The sequence below is a fragment of the Clinocottus analis genome, unplaced genomic scaffold, assembly GCF_023055335.1.
Source record: "Clinocottus analis isolate CAN_PGR_092001 unplaced genomic scaffold, fCliAna1.0.p SCAF_23, whole genome shotgun sequence".
NCBI lineage: Eukaryota > Metazoa > Chordata > Actinopteri > Perciformes > Cottidae > Clinocottus > Clinocottus analis.
The window spans coordinates 3,208,794-3,223,471 of NW_027175965.1; the positions used below are offsets into that span (position 1 = coordinate 3,208,794).

The 14,678-nt window shown below is 45.0% G+C and overlaps 1 protein-coding gene across 1 annotated transcript in view; it reads right to left on the bottom strand.

Moving 5' to 3' along the window:
* Positions 1-14,678, bottom strand: part of pde4dip (phosphodiesterase 4D interacting protein) — a 71,571-nt gene that overhangs the window by 29,305 nt on the left and 27,588 nt on the right. Inside the window, exons 4-8 of the mRNA XM_068589495.1 lie at positions 6,259-6,369; positions 4,294-4,370; positions 1,493-1,616; positions 1,149-1,315; positions 435-549 (exon numbers count right to left, since the gene is read on the bottom strand). Of these exons, the coding sequence (XP_068445596.1) occupies positions 435-549; positions 1,149-1,315; positions 1,493-1,616; positions 4,294-4,370; positions 6,259-6,369 (594 nt within the window). The remainder of the gene's footprint in view (positions 1-434; positions 550-1,148; positions 1,316-1,492; positions 1,617-4,293; positions 4,371-6,258; positions 6,370-14,678) is intronic.

A 14,678-nucleotide genomic window follows, 5' to 3' on the forward strand; every position in this document is an offset into this window, starting at 1 on the left:
GGATATAAAAACAGTTATGATATCTCAGTCAGCCAGCCTGCCTGGCTGTCTGTCTGGTCTGGGGTTTGAGCCAAAACCCATAGATAGCAGAAGGAGGAGGAGGTGGAAGAAGAGGAGGAGGAGGAGGAGGAGGAGGAGGAGGAGGAAGAGGAAGAAGAGGAGGAGGAGGAAGAACGTAGCCTGATGAGAAATTCAGCCTTAAACAGGCTCACCTGACTGGGTCACGTTTAGAACCTGGATTTAAGGTCTTAACTAGGTGCTTTTTAGACAGTAGTCCTAAATACGTAAGTATTAATAAGTTGATAAATACAAGGCCAGTTGTCATGAGAATGCATTTGATGTGTAAGCACGTGTGTGTGTGTGTGTGTGTGTGTGTGTGTGTTGCAAGCATATGTATGTATTTTTTCGCAGGGTGCGGACAGGGTCAAAAATACCTCAGCTTCTTGTTCTTTCCTCTTGAGAGGAGAGGAAAGATCGTGAACTTTGTCCTCGAGCTCCTCGACCCGGAGACCCAGCGAATGTTTCTGCTGCGTCAGCTCCTCGATGACCCTGAGAGAGCGAGAGAGAGAGAGAGAGAGAGAGAGAGAGAGAGAGAGAGAGAGAGAGAGAGAGAGAGAGAGAGAGAGGCTCAGGACAACATGATTTAAGTTGCGGTGAAGTTCAAAGACTTGACCCCTGGTCACTGTTGGGGTCAGTTACAGTATGTCGGTCAGAGCTCTGGCTCTTTGTTACAGGCTGTTTTAGACCAGGGCAGTCGTCGCCAGTGTCAGCAGCAGCATCAGTGTCAACAGTGCTGTAAATAGCACTGATAGCCAGAGACATAGCACAACATCTTGGACCCTGTGCATACACATACTCTATTGCCACGGCGTTAACCACGTGGCACTGTGTGTGTGGCATGAGGCCGATTTAAAACATATTTTTGGCTCAGAAACTGGTTCAGTCAACTTTCAACGTGTCCAGTGGTTTGCAGAAACGCACAATGCCAAAAAAACTAAAGAAAGTCTGACGACTGTTTTTTCTTCTTTCATGAATGCATAAACTGTGTCCTCTACAAATTGTGCCTATGAAGTGAGGAAATAGTCCAGGAGAAAAAGCTGGGACTAACTTCTGCATGAATGTGTTCAACGGGAGGTCAAAGTCTTTACCTGTCTTTGTCGGCCGTGGCCTGCCGGCTGAGCAGTCCACCTGAGCCTCCGCTCTCCTCCTCCTCCATCCTCTCCACCATCTCTCTCTCCAGAGCCCGGCAGCGCTGAGCCTCAGAGTCCGCTAGCGAGGCCATCTGCTCGGCCTCCTCTCGGGCCAGCGAGGCCTCCTGAAGGCAACACAGACGGGAGGAAAAAGACTCAACGCAATCCTACCGGTGGTTATGTCCCACAGTGGTCCTGCTCGTCATCTTGTTTAAAGGGAGAATCCTTGTTCATGATAGTTTGACCTCCCTTCTCCTCACTGCATGGATCCCGTGAGTGACCATGTATTTGTGTGTCCGTACCTGTTGTAGCAGCTGAACTTTGCTTTCGAGGATCTCCTGCATGTGGATGATCTCCTCCTGACGCTCTGACAGGCGGCGCTGCAGCTCGGCCTCATTCTGATTGGACAGGCTCTCTGCCGTGGACCTGCGGGGTCGTAGTTTCAGGACAATTATTCTACAAGGGAAACTGCAGAATGAGAACTTCTCTGAGGACGTGACGCGTTAGCATGAAAAGATTAGCATATTTTTGATGGGAGGATTCTTCTTCAATAGTCACAACGTCTTCAAATAGATGTTCTTGAATCTTTCAGGTCTAACCTAATGCAGATGTCCACTTGGTTGAGGAGACCCTGAATAATACATGGATGCAATAAAAACAGCTGGCTTCAGAGGCAGATTATTTCATCGGCTTCTTTTTCCCCGCGGACAACAAACACACTCATGATTTATTCAGGGTTTGGTCCATTAGATCCGGGAGTCATTAACGGGAGTCCCAACGAGACTCAGAGGTCATAATGTACTGCACTGCATGTATTCTGTCTCTACTCCACAAAACCGGATACTGCTCGGTACGTTGCGTATCAGTGCATGAAGGTCATCAAGAAGCAATATGAGTTTTATGGGATGTTATTCTTGAATTGGTGCTGAATCGTTTGGAACATGTGCTTCAAATATAACATATCCGTAACACAAGCTAGGAAACTGGCATCCACTGTTTTGCTGATAATGCGGAATTCGTTTCCCAAGAAATGTGTTGCTTTTCTTGAACTCAAATAGGAAGAGGGAGGGATTCAGGAACAGCTTTTAAATTTGCATCAAAACACACAGTTATAGATAATTATGCAAATGCTTAATGAGGCTGTGATCCCGTTTGACACGATGGTGTATCTGAAATGCTTTATTATCATATTGGCCAGGATCACTCAGTAAGCAACATTGGTTGCAACCAACTCCAGATGAAAAACACTTTTTTATTTTTAGCTTAGTTGAAATGGCACTATACAGTAAAGCCACATGGAATCTCTATGATAAATGTGTTATTATCATAAAATAAATGTGTTAAATATGTGGAAGTTGTACAGTGAAAAGAGCACATCTGCTCTGCAAAAAATGTTGTCGTATATAGATTTTTTATGACGTTAGCGGAGGTGGTCTGCATGACCGGTGAGGAAACCCCGGCTTTATAAAAAGGTGGTGATGTCCATAAATTCCACCAAATTGAATCGTAATCTGTTTGCATGTTTTTTTTTGTGACATTCTGCTGACAGACAGAGAGATGGAGCCCCACCCCCTTCCTCCCTCAGCTGAGGTTAATAACAAGAGACTTAAACAGAGTGAACTTTGTCTCCAGAGGAGAGGAAACATGGATCCCAGGGGGAAATGTCTCCGGACCTCTTTCCGAGGGCCGGTCTGTCACTGCTCCGCCACTCAGCAGTGAGAAGGTCACACTCAGCTTTTCCTCTCCGACTCTATCAGTCAGGCTCCGTTAATAGCTCTAATGATAAACTGTAGCCAGAGAGTTTATTTATGAAGCAGAAGGGGCACAGAGAGCCTCGGCGCTGACCCCGAACTCCACTCTGACAGTCGCTCTCCTCTAAGGCTGGAGTGCTGCTCCTTCTCATTATTTTGACAAAGCGCTAAATTGACTGACATAATGACTGCCAACACACTGCCTGATAAACACTGCAAGCGAGCTAATGCTGTTTTTCCAATCATCAAACAACGGTAATGGACAGGATTGTCCATCTTTACTTCCTCACATACGTGTGGAGTTGGTTAAGTGTGACAGAACTAACTTTCAAATTGTACCTTCAGAAAAAAAAAACATGTCCCTGTGTGGAAAAGGATGTGTTGAATGCGTAGACATCCCAGTGAACCCCGTGGAAGCGTTCATATATCTCTAAAGAACAACAAATGTTCCCTAGTCTTAATCGACCGAGTATCAGTACACCACAGTAACAAAACAAACATATTCTGCAACAGCTGCTCGTGTTCGTCCATAAAGATAGTTTTATCTCTCCAAATTTTGAGATATTAGATCATTATTTTAGATTTTAGAAGTCCACATTTTGTGACTTGTGCACATACATTTGGATATCTGGAGCGCCTACCAGCCCACAAGCTGTAAACATAACATTAAAGCATGTAAACATATTCTAGTGGAAATCCCACAATAAAAGAGAGCAACTTAATATGTGCATGTCATGTCCCCTTTAAGATAAGGTTTTGTTTTGTTTTGGTAAAGGAGTTAAAGAAATTAAAAGGGGTCCGGGGCTAAGAGACTGACAGCTGCGTCACAGACAGGTGCTGGAGCTCAAATAGTTCCCGACTCAGCGACACGCCGACCCACAAGACACCTCTGCTGTTCACTCCCCTTCACAAATCAAACCCCTCAGTGGGTCCTTGAACCCCTCTCCAACACCCCCGTCCCCCTCTCGTCCTACGTCCCTGAACACAGAGCCACTTCATCCCGTTCAAACGCGTTGCGGTGCCGAGCCCATACACGGCATTCCTCAGAGCTTAGTGTGTGTGTTGTGATAGCTAGGTGAGTCTACGGGCCAGTGGGCTCGCGTGTGATGAGAGGCCACTCGGGCTCTGATGTACAGATGGACTCATGGGAAATAAAATAAAACTAGCGATGAAAAGAGTGTTTCTGTACTTCTCTCTCACGTTTCAACAAATCTGTGCAGCACAAGCAGACTGTCCTAGACATGCAATATACCACGAGTGAGTGATTTGTTGGATACATTTGCAGGTTCAAGCCCCGGCGATTCTCAAACTAACACCATCATGGTAGCTGAGTCATGAAGTCAAATACTCACAGAGCTTCTTCCAGAAGCTGTTGTTTCTCCTCAAGCTCGTTTTTCAGGCTCTCCACTTCAACCTTTAACTCGATGTTCTGGGAAAGAGAATCAATAAAAAAAAAACAATAAGGAACCTGCGATGAAGAAGAGTAAGTCAGGGATTGTATCAGTGGAATTAAGTCAAAGTGTATTTTACAGCACATTGTAGTTCAGATATGGGATTTTCTTGACCTTGAAACCAGGATTACAGAGCCAGTATGGAGTGAAAACCACATCAGAGATGTTTAATGGTCAGTTGTTGTTTCATCCAGAACAAAATTAACCACACATGTAGTCTTAATGCCATTTCAAAGTGACTAGATATTGCAATAAATCCAGGTCATGGCTGGTGTAATATCACAGTTTTGATATTTCATTCCAAGGCCACAGAGAGAATATGTCTCTATTAGCTGATATGATCAAGCCAGTGCACCTTAACGCAGCTCCAGTAACGGTTTATAGCTTTTATAGGCAACAACATGTATGTTTTTTGTTTTCTTGTCATGCAAAACCAAAGCAAACATATCTCTTATGTTATCCAACTCCAAATTAAACCTTTTTCCTGCTCAATGCTGCAGAGAGACACACTGAATGGGCTTCCCAAGCTGCACATGCTGACTTGTGTTTCAGGGAGCTCTGCGCCACTATAAATAGCTGGTCGGGATATGAGCACCTGCTGTATCCGTCTCCAATGGAGCCCCCGACCCCACTGTAACATCAACGACTCCCCCGCACCCGGCAACACCTCCGCTTTTAACTCTTGGCTCCCAACGCGGCAACAAACTGGACTCAACCGGTAGTCGGTCCGCTCACGTGCAGGTATCTGCTCGCACTGGAGATTTATTTTTCCTGTACATCAATCTGTCAGAGGAGGGGACTTCATGTCTGTGTGCAGCAGGTCTTATTACTGACACGCTGCCACACAACGCAAGTGTTGCTGCTTCTACAGTATAGATGCGAGAGGAATTAAACTCGGGCAGTGCATGCATGCAAACAGCGGGCCTCAGGGTTCTCGGGCGAACATAATGTAGGTCATTGGGTCTACAGTCGGCAGAAAACAGGTCAGACAGTCAGTCAGGGGAAGTAGAAGCAAGCACTGAGCTGACATTTAGATGTGCTGCCCTTCATCTGCCGCAAAACAGCTCATTGTTCCACGCTTCTACCAATTTTCACTGAGAAAACACAGAATTTGTATTTCTTTGGAAAAACATAAATAAATAAAAGCTTCATGTCACGCGTCACAACGTCATCACGTTTCCTTTCCTCAATAAAACGCGATCCAGCCCTCTTAGCGTCTCTTCCGGGTCAAGGGACGCTCAGAATGAGATCATACTGCCAACGAATCACATACAGAGGAGCTTTCACGCATCTGCAATTTTCATTGATGAAGCCCTGGAAGAGACTAGTCGGACTTTGACCAAGCCTGCTGTAAAATGAGAAGACGCGTTCTAATAAAACGACGCTCACAGTCCACAAAGGACAACAGGAGCTGCGCTGGTCGCCCGTGATGGCGTATGGATGAACTATTTGGATATCGCTGTGGATGTAAGCCAACAGATGCGTCTCACAATGCTTTCTTGTTATAAGATGATCAATACAATTTTCGAGTTCAGTGGACAAAAACCAAAGAGCGTTCACACGTTCTGTTCATTTGGGGTGCCCGAGAGGCCTTAGTACCTGTTGGCTTCCTGACAGCACCGAGACAAACCGTCGTCTCACAGGCAGAAATGTGTGACTGACTGTATGTTTGAACTGTTGCAGAGCACCCGGAGACCGGCTGTCAGTGTTAATAACTGTCAAACACAAACCTGCCGCTCTGGAAACAAGCGGGCTGACTGCACTGCAGAGCTGGAACCTACAGGAGAGCCTCCAGAGCATGCAGTTCATTTAGATATAACTCCCCCCCCCCCCACACACACACACACATGCATCATTCTCACTCACCCTCTTGTGCACGCCATCGCCGCTCTCCTCAAACTTCTGCTGGATCTTCTCCTCCAGGAAGTAGATCCTGAGCTTCAGGCTGAAGTTCTCCTTCTTCAGGTCGTTCAGGTGCTGCGAGATAGTGCGGCAACCGGGGAAAGCAGAGTTAGCCATGGAGGCAGGCGGCTGCGCTGTAGGGGGCATCGCAGCCCCCCATTCAGTGCCGCGTAGTATGTGAAACGACAGGGCTGAAGGGGAAGCGCAACGTCTCGCTGAAGAAACAAACTATCCTCCATTAAGTGGACGTGCGCTCCGTTCAGTTTGGATTTGTAGGGCTTCAGGGATGGCACGCAGGCAGACAGGAGGGGACTCTGGGAGGGGGGCGAGGGGATATTTCTTTTTTTAACCATGAGGAAGTCATGCCAAGAATCTGAGGCAGGAGTGTGTGTGTGAGTGTGTGTGTGTGTGTGTGTGTGTGTGTGTCTTTGTTGATAAAAGTGTTGAGCTGCTGGAGGAGCCTCTTCACATTCTGGCTTGCAAATCCGTGGGAGACTTCCCTTCTTCCTTTTGACCTTTATTTAATGGTCGACGTGAGATCAATAGAGGCTGTCTTCGTCACAGAGAAGGACTGCATTGGTCTTTTGTTCATACACATTGATACACAAACCAAAAACACCCGTCCGAAAGGTAAAAGAAGATGAAGTGTGGTGTTATCCCGCCGCAAAACCTCGTAGGGAACTGCACACAGCTGTTTCCATCCCGTCTCCCAGCTAGAGTCAACGCTGGTTTCTTTTAACCATGACCATCATTTATCCCTGATCTTAACCGAGACGTTTTTATTTGCCTAAGCTTTACCAAACCTTAAACACAGGGAGGTTAGATAGATAAAACAAAAAGAAATAATTAAAAAAACGGTCATATTAATCTTTTTGCAGCGGTTTTGGAAGGCACAGATAAAAGATCTGGGTTGTTGTTCATGTTGGAGGACTTTGACGGCACTTTTGCATGTTTTTACTCTGGAGTTCTGTGACTTTGACCTGAGGCGTAGTAGTACGTCCTCCACCAATGACAGGAGAGGTAGCTGGCAAGTTTGACTTATATTGATGATATGACCAAATATTGAGAAAGACGTGCGAGCGTTTTTTGTGTGAAAGATCTCCTACTACAGAATAGCAGTGGATGGATTAAAGCTATTAAAAGCTCACAGCAACAGAGAGGCGAGCTGAGCTGGAGCTGGTCTAATTATATGACGCCATCGAGGCCTACAGGACAACTGGGACCAGTTTGCCTGAAGAGAAGCCTCTATGGGCCGAGTGTGACCACTAAAATAAAGTTAGTGTGACAGCAAGGAGAATGCAGGGGTGAAAGAATCCAAAAGGTCCCTCAAATATAGGCCCTCATTCCCTTCCACCACCATCTTTTGACCTTGATGGAAAAAGTAATATGACAAAAGAAAGATGGGATGGATAATTCATAAAGAGTTCAGAGAAAACGGACTGAAAGAAGCCCGAGCTTCAGGACTTATGGGATGCCGACGTCTCCTTTTGTTCCACTCAGTCGTACTTTGAGTTGGCGATTCACATTGTTACGTTTAAATAACCATTGTTTGTTTCCACAGCTTTTAGATGAATGTATTTCATTACGATGATGATTCTACCTGCACACTGATGTACAGTCCTTGAAATGATGGTAACACAATGCTTTCAAGTAACCAAGATATCTGAAAAACTTTTCATTTTCTAACTTATCGTTGTCATTTTGAACCTAAACGTCTCGACTTCTTCTCAACTGCAGAAGACCGAAACTAAACTCGCTGGCAAATGAGCTCAAGGAAGCAGAAGAAAAGGCACCGACGCTCCATCACACATCCAAACATATGAAAGTTAGAAACCCTGCAGGTCAGATCCCTCATGACCTCATCCACGCAGAAAAAAAAGCCAATTCAATGCAACAAAAAAAAAAAGAGGCCGCTCTAAACTCCCAGGTACGATCCTATAGCTTGTGAACGCCTCATGTGTGACCACAGGGAGGCGCTTACGCTCTACCTGAGCTCAGAGAGTCCCAACGTGCCTGCAGATCCAACGGCTATTTACAGAAGCCTTTGCCCTGCGGCTGTCACTGAGGAATGCTGAAGCGGTGAGACATTGCTGATCACACACATGCAGGGACGTCCAACGAGCTGGCACACAGTACGAGACTGACTGACGGCAGATTACAGCTATACACACACACACACACACACACACACACACACACACGTGCAAACAAGCTCATGGCTGAATGTGGTAACACATGTATTCACATTCTGCACACGCATGCACACCAGAGCTACGTTCAGATAGAAGAGAAAGCATACACAGACAGTTTGATTGTGAAATAGTTTGACAGTTGATACAAAGAAGATACTGCGTCAACGCACGTGCCTCTGGTTATTGTGCGCTTTGCGGACGTTCCCCCTGTCCGTTATGTGCAACAAGAGTCTTCGAGTGTTTATTATAAAACCTCCTTTTTGTGTAACACTGATATAGACCACAAAAGGATGGCTGGAGTTCTGCATAAAACAACCACACATCTGTTTCTCGTAGGGCCCACATCCGTCAATAAGGCAACGATAGCCTTCATTTTCCTTTCTATTTCATTTAGTCCCACAGTTGTACAGACTGTAAGCAATTTGAGCCTTTTAAAATTCTGAACAAATAAATCGATGGCTTGTATGGGAACAACGGTGTGAAAGTGTGGATTTGTGTCTAATAATAACGGCTCCACTGAAGCCTTCACACAGTGAAAACAGACGGATTACCTCGGGATCTGGGTGTGACATCAGCACTGGGTGAAGCTTTTCTTTTTATTTCAACATCCTGTTTCAGCTTCAGCACACGGCTGTTCACATGTTCAGAGAGTATATTTAAACTCAACAGACTGCCGTTGTATTGATGGAAAAAAGCTTTGAAGGTATAATAAAGTGATAAATGTATAATGTAGTTTGCAAAATATATGTTTTTTTTTCCAATAATTTATGACATATTCTATATACATATTATGTACATATACTAGGCTAGAAACTTATAGAAAAAAGAAAAGGGTGTTCCATTAAATTAATTATCCATTTAAACATCAAATCTTTGATGATCTTTTCTCGACTGTATCAGCACTGTTGTCGTGTGGTATATTTGTATTTTACTCTTAACAGATTTTTACTTTCTAGTTGCATATTTAAGGAATCCATTAACAGGCTGCACCCCTGGGTGCACCCGATGGCCTCGCATCAAACACAGACAAGATTTGTAAATGTTCAAACTCAAAGAGAATAGTTCCTTATTTGTCTGCAGCCTCGAGTGCATTTGAATGTGGACATTTCGGAGGCCTCAACCCCGTCCGGCCCCGCTGGGGACAAACCAGACAAACTGTGCACGGCAACGTTCAGACGTCCACATACTTTTGGCCGCATCCGAAGGTCCAAGTTTCACCTTCAGACACACTTAAAGAGTCCTCAGAGGCCCCGTGAAGGAGCAACACTGTCTGACTTCTGGACACATGAGCCAGAGCGATTTGTCAATAACCAATAATCGTCTGGAGAGACTGACGCACAAATATATTGCCGATGACAACACTTTATATCAGTCTCAAGTCGACAGAGTCGGAAAACACAAAACCACGATAATTCGTCCAAAAGATCTCCGGGTTGTCGTCTCCTTTGGGATACATGTTGCAAAAAGCGATAAATGATTGAAGTGGACACGCACACACAGGCACACACACACACACACACACACACACACACACACACACACACAGGCACACAAGTCATGACGACGAGAGTTGGAAGAGAGACGCCGACCGCAGCCGCTCATCCAGAGGTCAAGCTCGGCGAGGAAAGACTGAATTTATTAGAACACATCATGCCCGTGAAATGCAATCATACTAATTCTGTGGGACTTTTCCAGCATTTTAGCATAATCCAATATTAGAGATGGGGAGGAGGAGGAGGTGGAGGGTGAGGGGGCATCATGAGAGCATTTTTCCAGGCTCCTGATGCTCAAACTTCTACCACACTTTACCAATCTGTTTATTATTCGGGAACAAACTCGGACCCCGGATGTTAGATGCAGAAAGGTCGACGACCTTAAATAAAAACGTACAACAAGGGAGGATCCACAGCAGATATTTTTCCACGAGCCCGGTCCTCAGCCTTTGCATGCATCATTTGAAGGCTGTTTTGTTTCCATGGCAGTTTACTAACCCCTACCCTCTGCTTCATCTGTGTGCCGAGAGAGGTTCAAAAAACCATCTCCACAGGAATAGGAGTGTAATTGGGAGCTTGCACGTGTGTGTGTGTGTGTGTGTGTGTGTGTTGGATTGGCAGAGCGCGGGGAGTTTTCCCCCTTTACCGGTAACAGGAGCTCCTTGATGCCAGCTAGCTCGACATTTTCCAGCCCCGCTCTCTGGCGGTGCCAAACCCTTAATGCAATTCTGCAGGGGGAACGTCTGATTGTGTTTATTGTGCTGCCACGGTCCACGCTAGACATGGTGGTTGAAAATCTGAATTTGTAAACCTAATTAACTCATCAAGAGAGAGCCACTAAAAATATCCCCGGGAGCTAATTAAAAAGGGTGGACAGAAAGAAGGGAGCCAGATAAAACGTGGAGGCTGAAGCCTGGTTTATTATAATCACATCAGCTGAGACATTTTGAATTCATCCACCGGGTCAGCTTATTTACATGCTTCTTTTAACGAGAGTGAGGTGTGAAGATCGACTAATGACTGTATGTTTGGCACAGAGCCGGAGTCCGAATGTGGTTAGCCTAGCTTAGCATAAAGGACTGGACAGCAGGGGGGAAACAGCTACGGCTTTGCTCCGTCACAACGCATTCTGGTCTTGTTAGTTTAATCCGTACGTGAGGAGAAATGTAGACGTTGCATTTTGTCGTTCATGGGAAGTTGCGCGCTGACATCATCGAGTCTGTTCAGAGACCAGCTCGCTCACAGTAACTGGCAACTTCGTCTCAGAAGGAACGTCCTGCTCACTTTCCGGCCACCATTCTCACCCCGATAACAATGTTTCGGTGGAACAACATCCGGTACCCGACGAAGGTCGAAAGGTGTTTTTTAGACTATACACAAAGTCAGCTTGAGACTTGGGAGCAATTGCATGAAAGGACAAGACACGAGTCCACTTTGAATAGAGCGAGCAGAGGGAAGATGCTGGCTGAGAACGTTTTGACCGGATTAACAGATTTGCGCTTACAGAAAAAGGAGAGAGATATCAAGAGGAAAATATCGTCTGCTTTCCGAACACTTTTTAGGCTGAATAAACAGATTTTTAGACTCAAAGGTGAAATCTGAAGGTCACTTTGTGTTCAAACCTGCAATGACGCATTTTACTGAGCCACTTCACACACACGAGAGTGAGCCAACCAATAGTTATATTTTAATGAAAACTATAGGTGGGCTCATTTGTGTTTTCACCTACTTTAACAAAAACGGCAAAATACAACACAGCACAGAGCTGTTTCTTCTCCATTTAAAACAATAAGATGGAGTGTGATAATTTGAAACAGCATTACATCACTCAGACAGCTGGTTACTGACTTGAGAGGTCACACTGCTGTTATTAGTGAGAGACTGTGAGCCACAATGACCACACACACTGGTTCCATATAACTGTAGATTCATTACAAATGTTCATAATAAAATCACAGTCGATGCCAAAGTCCCTGCAACAGATCACATTACACTTCACCCATGAAATAGATTAATGAGGGAGGGGAGGCCACGTGCTACTGTTCTCACACTGTTAACCAAAACGAAATACATCGAGCCACTTTGAACAAGTGTGTAAAATGTGTTTTTCTGAGATGGAACTGTATTTATTTCCATTTCATTTTGCGGGGAATAATCAGTTCTCCTCATACCTCGAGGCTTTTAATGACAGAACAAAACAGTTGTGCTGACGTTCAGAGAAAACAAAAGCTCAGAGTTTCAGATTTATTTACGAGGAAAAGGAATCAAGCAGAAAATGTAAAGACTGTCTGTCTCTGCTGAGCGGCGAGAGGCCCGACCAAAAAACAAAGTCATGCGATGAACTACAAGCGAGCATCAGTCTGGACTGACGACAATTATACTTCATGCACGGTTAAAGCGAGACGCACAAAATAATCTAGGGCTCACGGTGCAATGCAGAATATTAAGTAAAGTTGAAATAAAATAAAATTAGAAAGCCGCACGCAGCGCAGCAGACACTCTCTCATTTCGATCTCTGCAGCCGTCTGTACGGTCTCCGTTCAGCTGAACTGCATTTCACGCTTTAGCTTCATGTTGGCTGTTTAACGCTTCCTGGTTTTCCACAATGTGACCATTCGTGCAAATCAAGAGAGGAACGATTCATAAGCCAGAGCAGAAACAAGAGTCCAAATTTACGGTCTCTTTTCAAACCTGTGAGGCTAATGGGTCTAATGGGTCTCTTAGTGTGTGAGAGAAGACGTGGAACGTCACTGAGGTCACAGAGATGCATGCACACACTTACGCAGTTACACACACACACACACACACAATATTCTCAACAAGCGACCTATGACCTGACCAAGTGAAGAAAGCATTAAAGCTCCTTCCAATGCAAGAAACGGTTGCATTGAAGGAGATTCACTCAAACCAGATGTTGTACAGTATACACAGCAGAACATTTGAATAGTGAATTGTCGCTGTGTTTTAAGTCTGAATGTGTAATAAAACGAGATATTACAAATAAAGACAAATCTCAACCTCTCTTTGTGTTTATGATGGTATCTTGATGGATCTTATCTGAACAGAAAGGAGAATGAAGGAAAAAGTATGAAAAGAATATGAAAAAAGAAGCCGCAAAACTAAACAATGTGCAAGTCATCTTTCCCAGGATGCTCTATTAGTTCAAACCGCAAGTCTACAAAACACATCAGAGCTAATAAGTAGCTTTCAAGTCTAATGGGAAGTCAGAAAAGTCCAAAGAATCTCAGGAGACTTTGATCGATCTCCGGGTGTGACAGCTGAAGACGTCACAGGTGGTGGAGGCTATCTGAACGCAGACTTCATCTGCTTCGTCTCACTTTACCTTCACTCTTTGGTTTTGGTAATAAATCATTACCAGATGTGGTGGCAGCAGCTGTATGCGAGTGAAGGATGGTGGCCGTGGAGGGTCTATTGGTGGGGAGTCTGCAGCTTAGTGCCAGGTTTTTTTGGAAAAATGATGGACGGGAGGAGGGTTTCGGTACGGAAGCCTTTCATTACCTTTTCCAGCTTGTCTGCCAACTTAAAACACAAAGTACAACAAAAAAAAACAAAAACAAAAACGACAAAAACACTCCAAAAATACCTGACTATGCTTCATTTCCAGACGTTACGCTCATTTACTAACTCTTTCAAATGAATTTAATACCGTGAAAAAAGCATAGCACACAAACTGCATAGCGAGGATTAAACCAAGTGTTGCACATCAAGACGAGGTCAAGGCGAGTGTGCTGCATGCAGCCTGCGGCGGCGGTTTCAGCGGGAAGGAGCCGGTCACACGGTTGAAAAAACCCCGTTACTGCAGCCCTCTCTGCGTCTCCATGGGTATTGACTCGGAGCGCCATCGTTTTGCTTTAATGACGCAAAGAAAGCGAGAGGCATGGAGCAAAAACAGGATCGGAATCTCTATAACGGCGCGCAGAAACACACGGACTCCAGACGTCCTGATCCACAGCCGTGGCTGCGGAGCGAGGCCTGAGCTGGGAGTGGATTATCCACTTCTTCTCCACAGCGGGGACAAACACGGGCCCGAGCCAACTCCATTTTATAACACAGGATCAAAAGCCGCGCTCATTTATATGAACCCAAAGCCTGCCGGCAAATCAGCTCGGCTGACACGCGGTTCTGTAAAAAACCCGTTAAAAAAAGATTGTTTGGGAGGAGGCAGCAGACACAAACAGACTGTTCTGGAGCTTAGTTCACAGAAAGTTGTTAGAATACTTGTTAGTCAGTGTTCTCCACTCGGTAAAAGTCTTCATTGTGTTGCTGCATGCTCTGTGGAAACCAGAACATTCCTCCTTTGAATCTGAAGTTACAGCAACTGAGGTTAGGAAGCAGGTCCACGGCTAAAAGCATCTCTAATCACATGTCAAACATCATTACGCTGGATGGAACTCTTCTTCTGCTGTTTCCTCCATGCCCATTGGCTTTTCTTCCGTTCCTCCATCTCATATGCTGTTGCTTCTTGCTCGCAAACTGTAAATCCCGTTTGTTCACCGACACTGCGCAAGCGATCAGCTCTGGGTATTGCTTTCTGTTTCTTGACCCTATTTGGTACCTTTTTGATCGAGATACGATGTGGCTTTTGTTCTATGTCTCGGAGGATTATTTTGCCCTGTCGAATATGTACAGAATGTACAATGTACAGAACTATGTTGCTTTGAGAGTTTTTTTAAGTGGA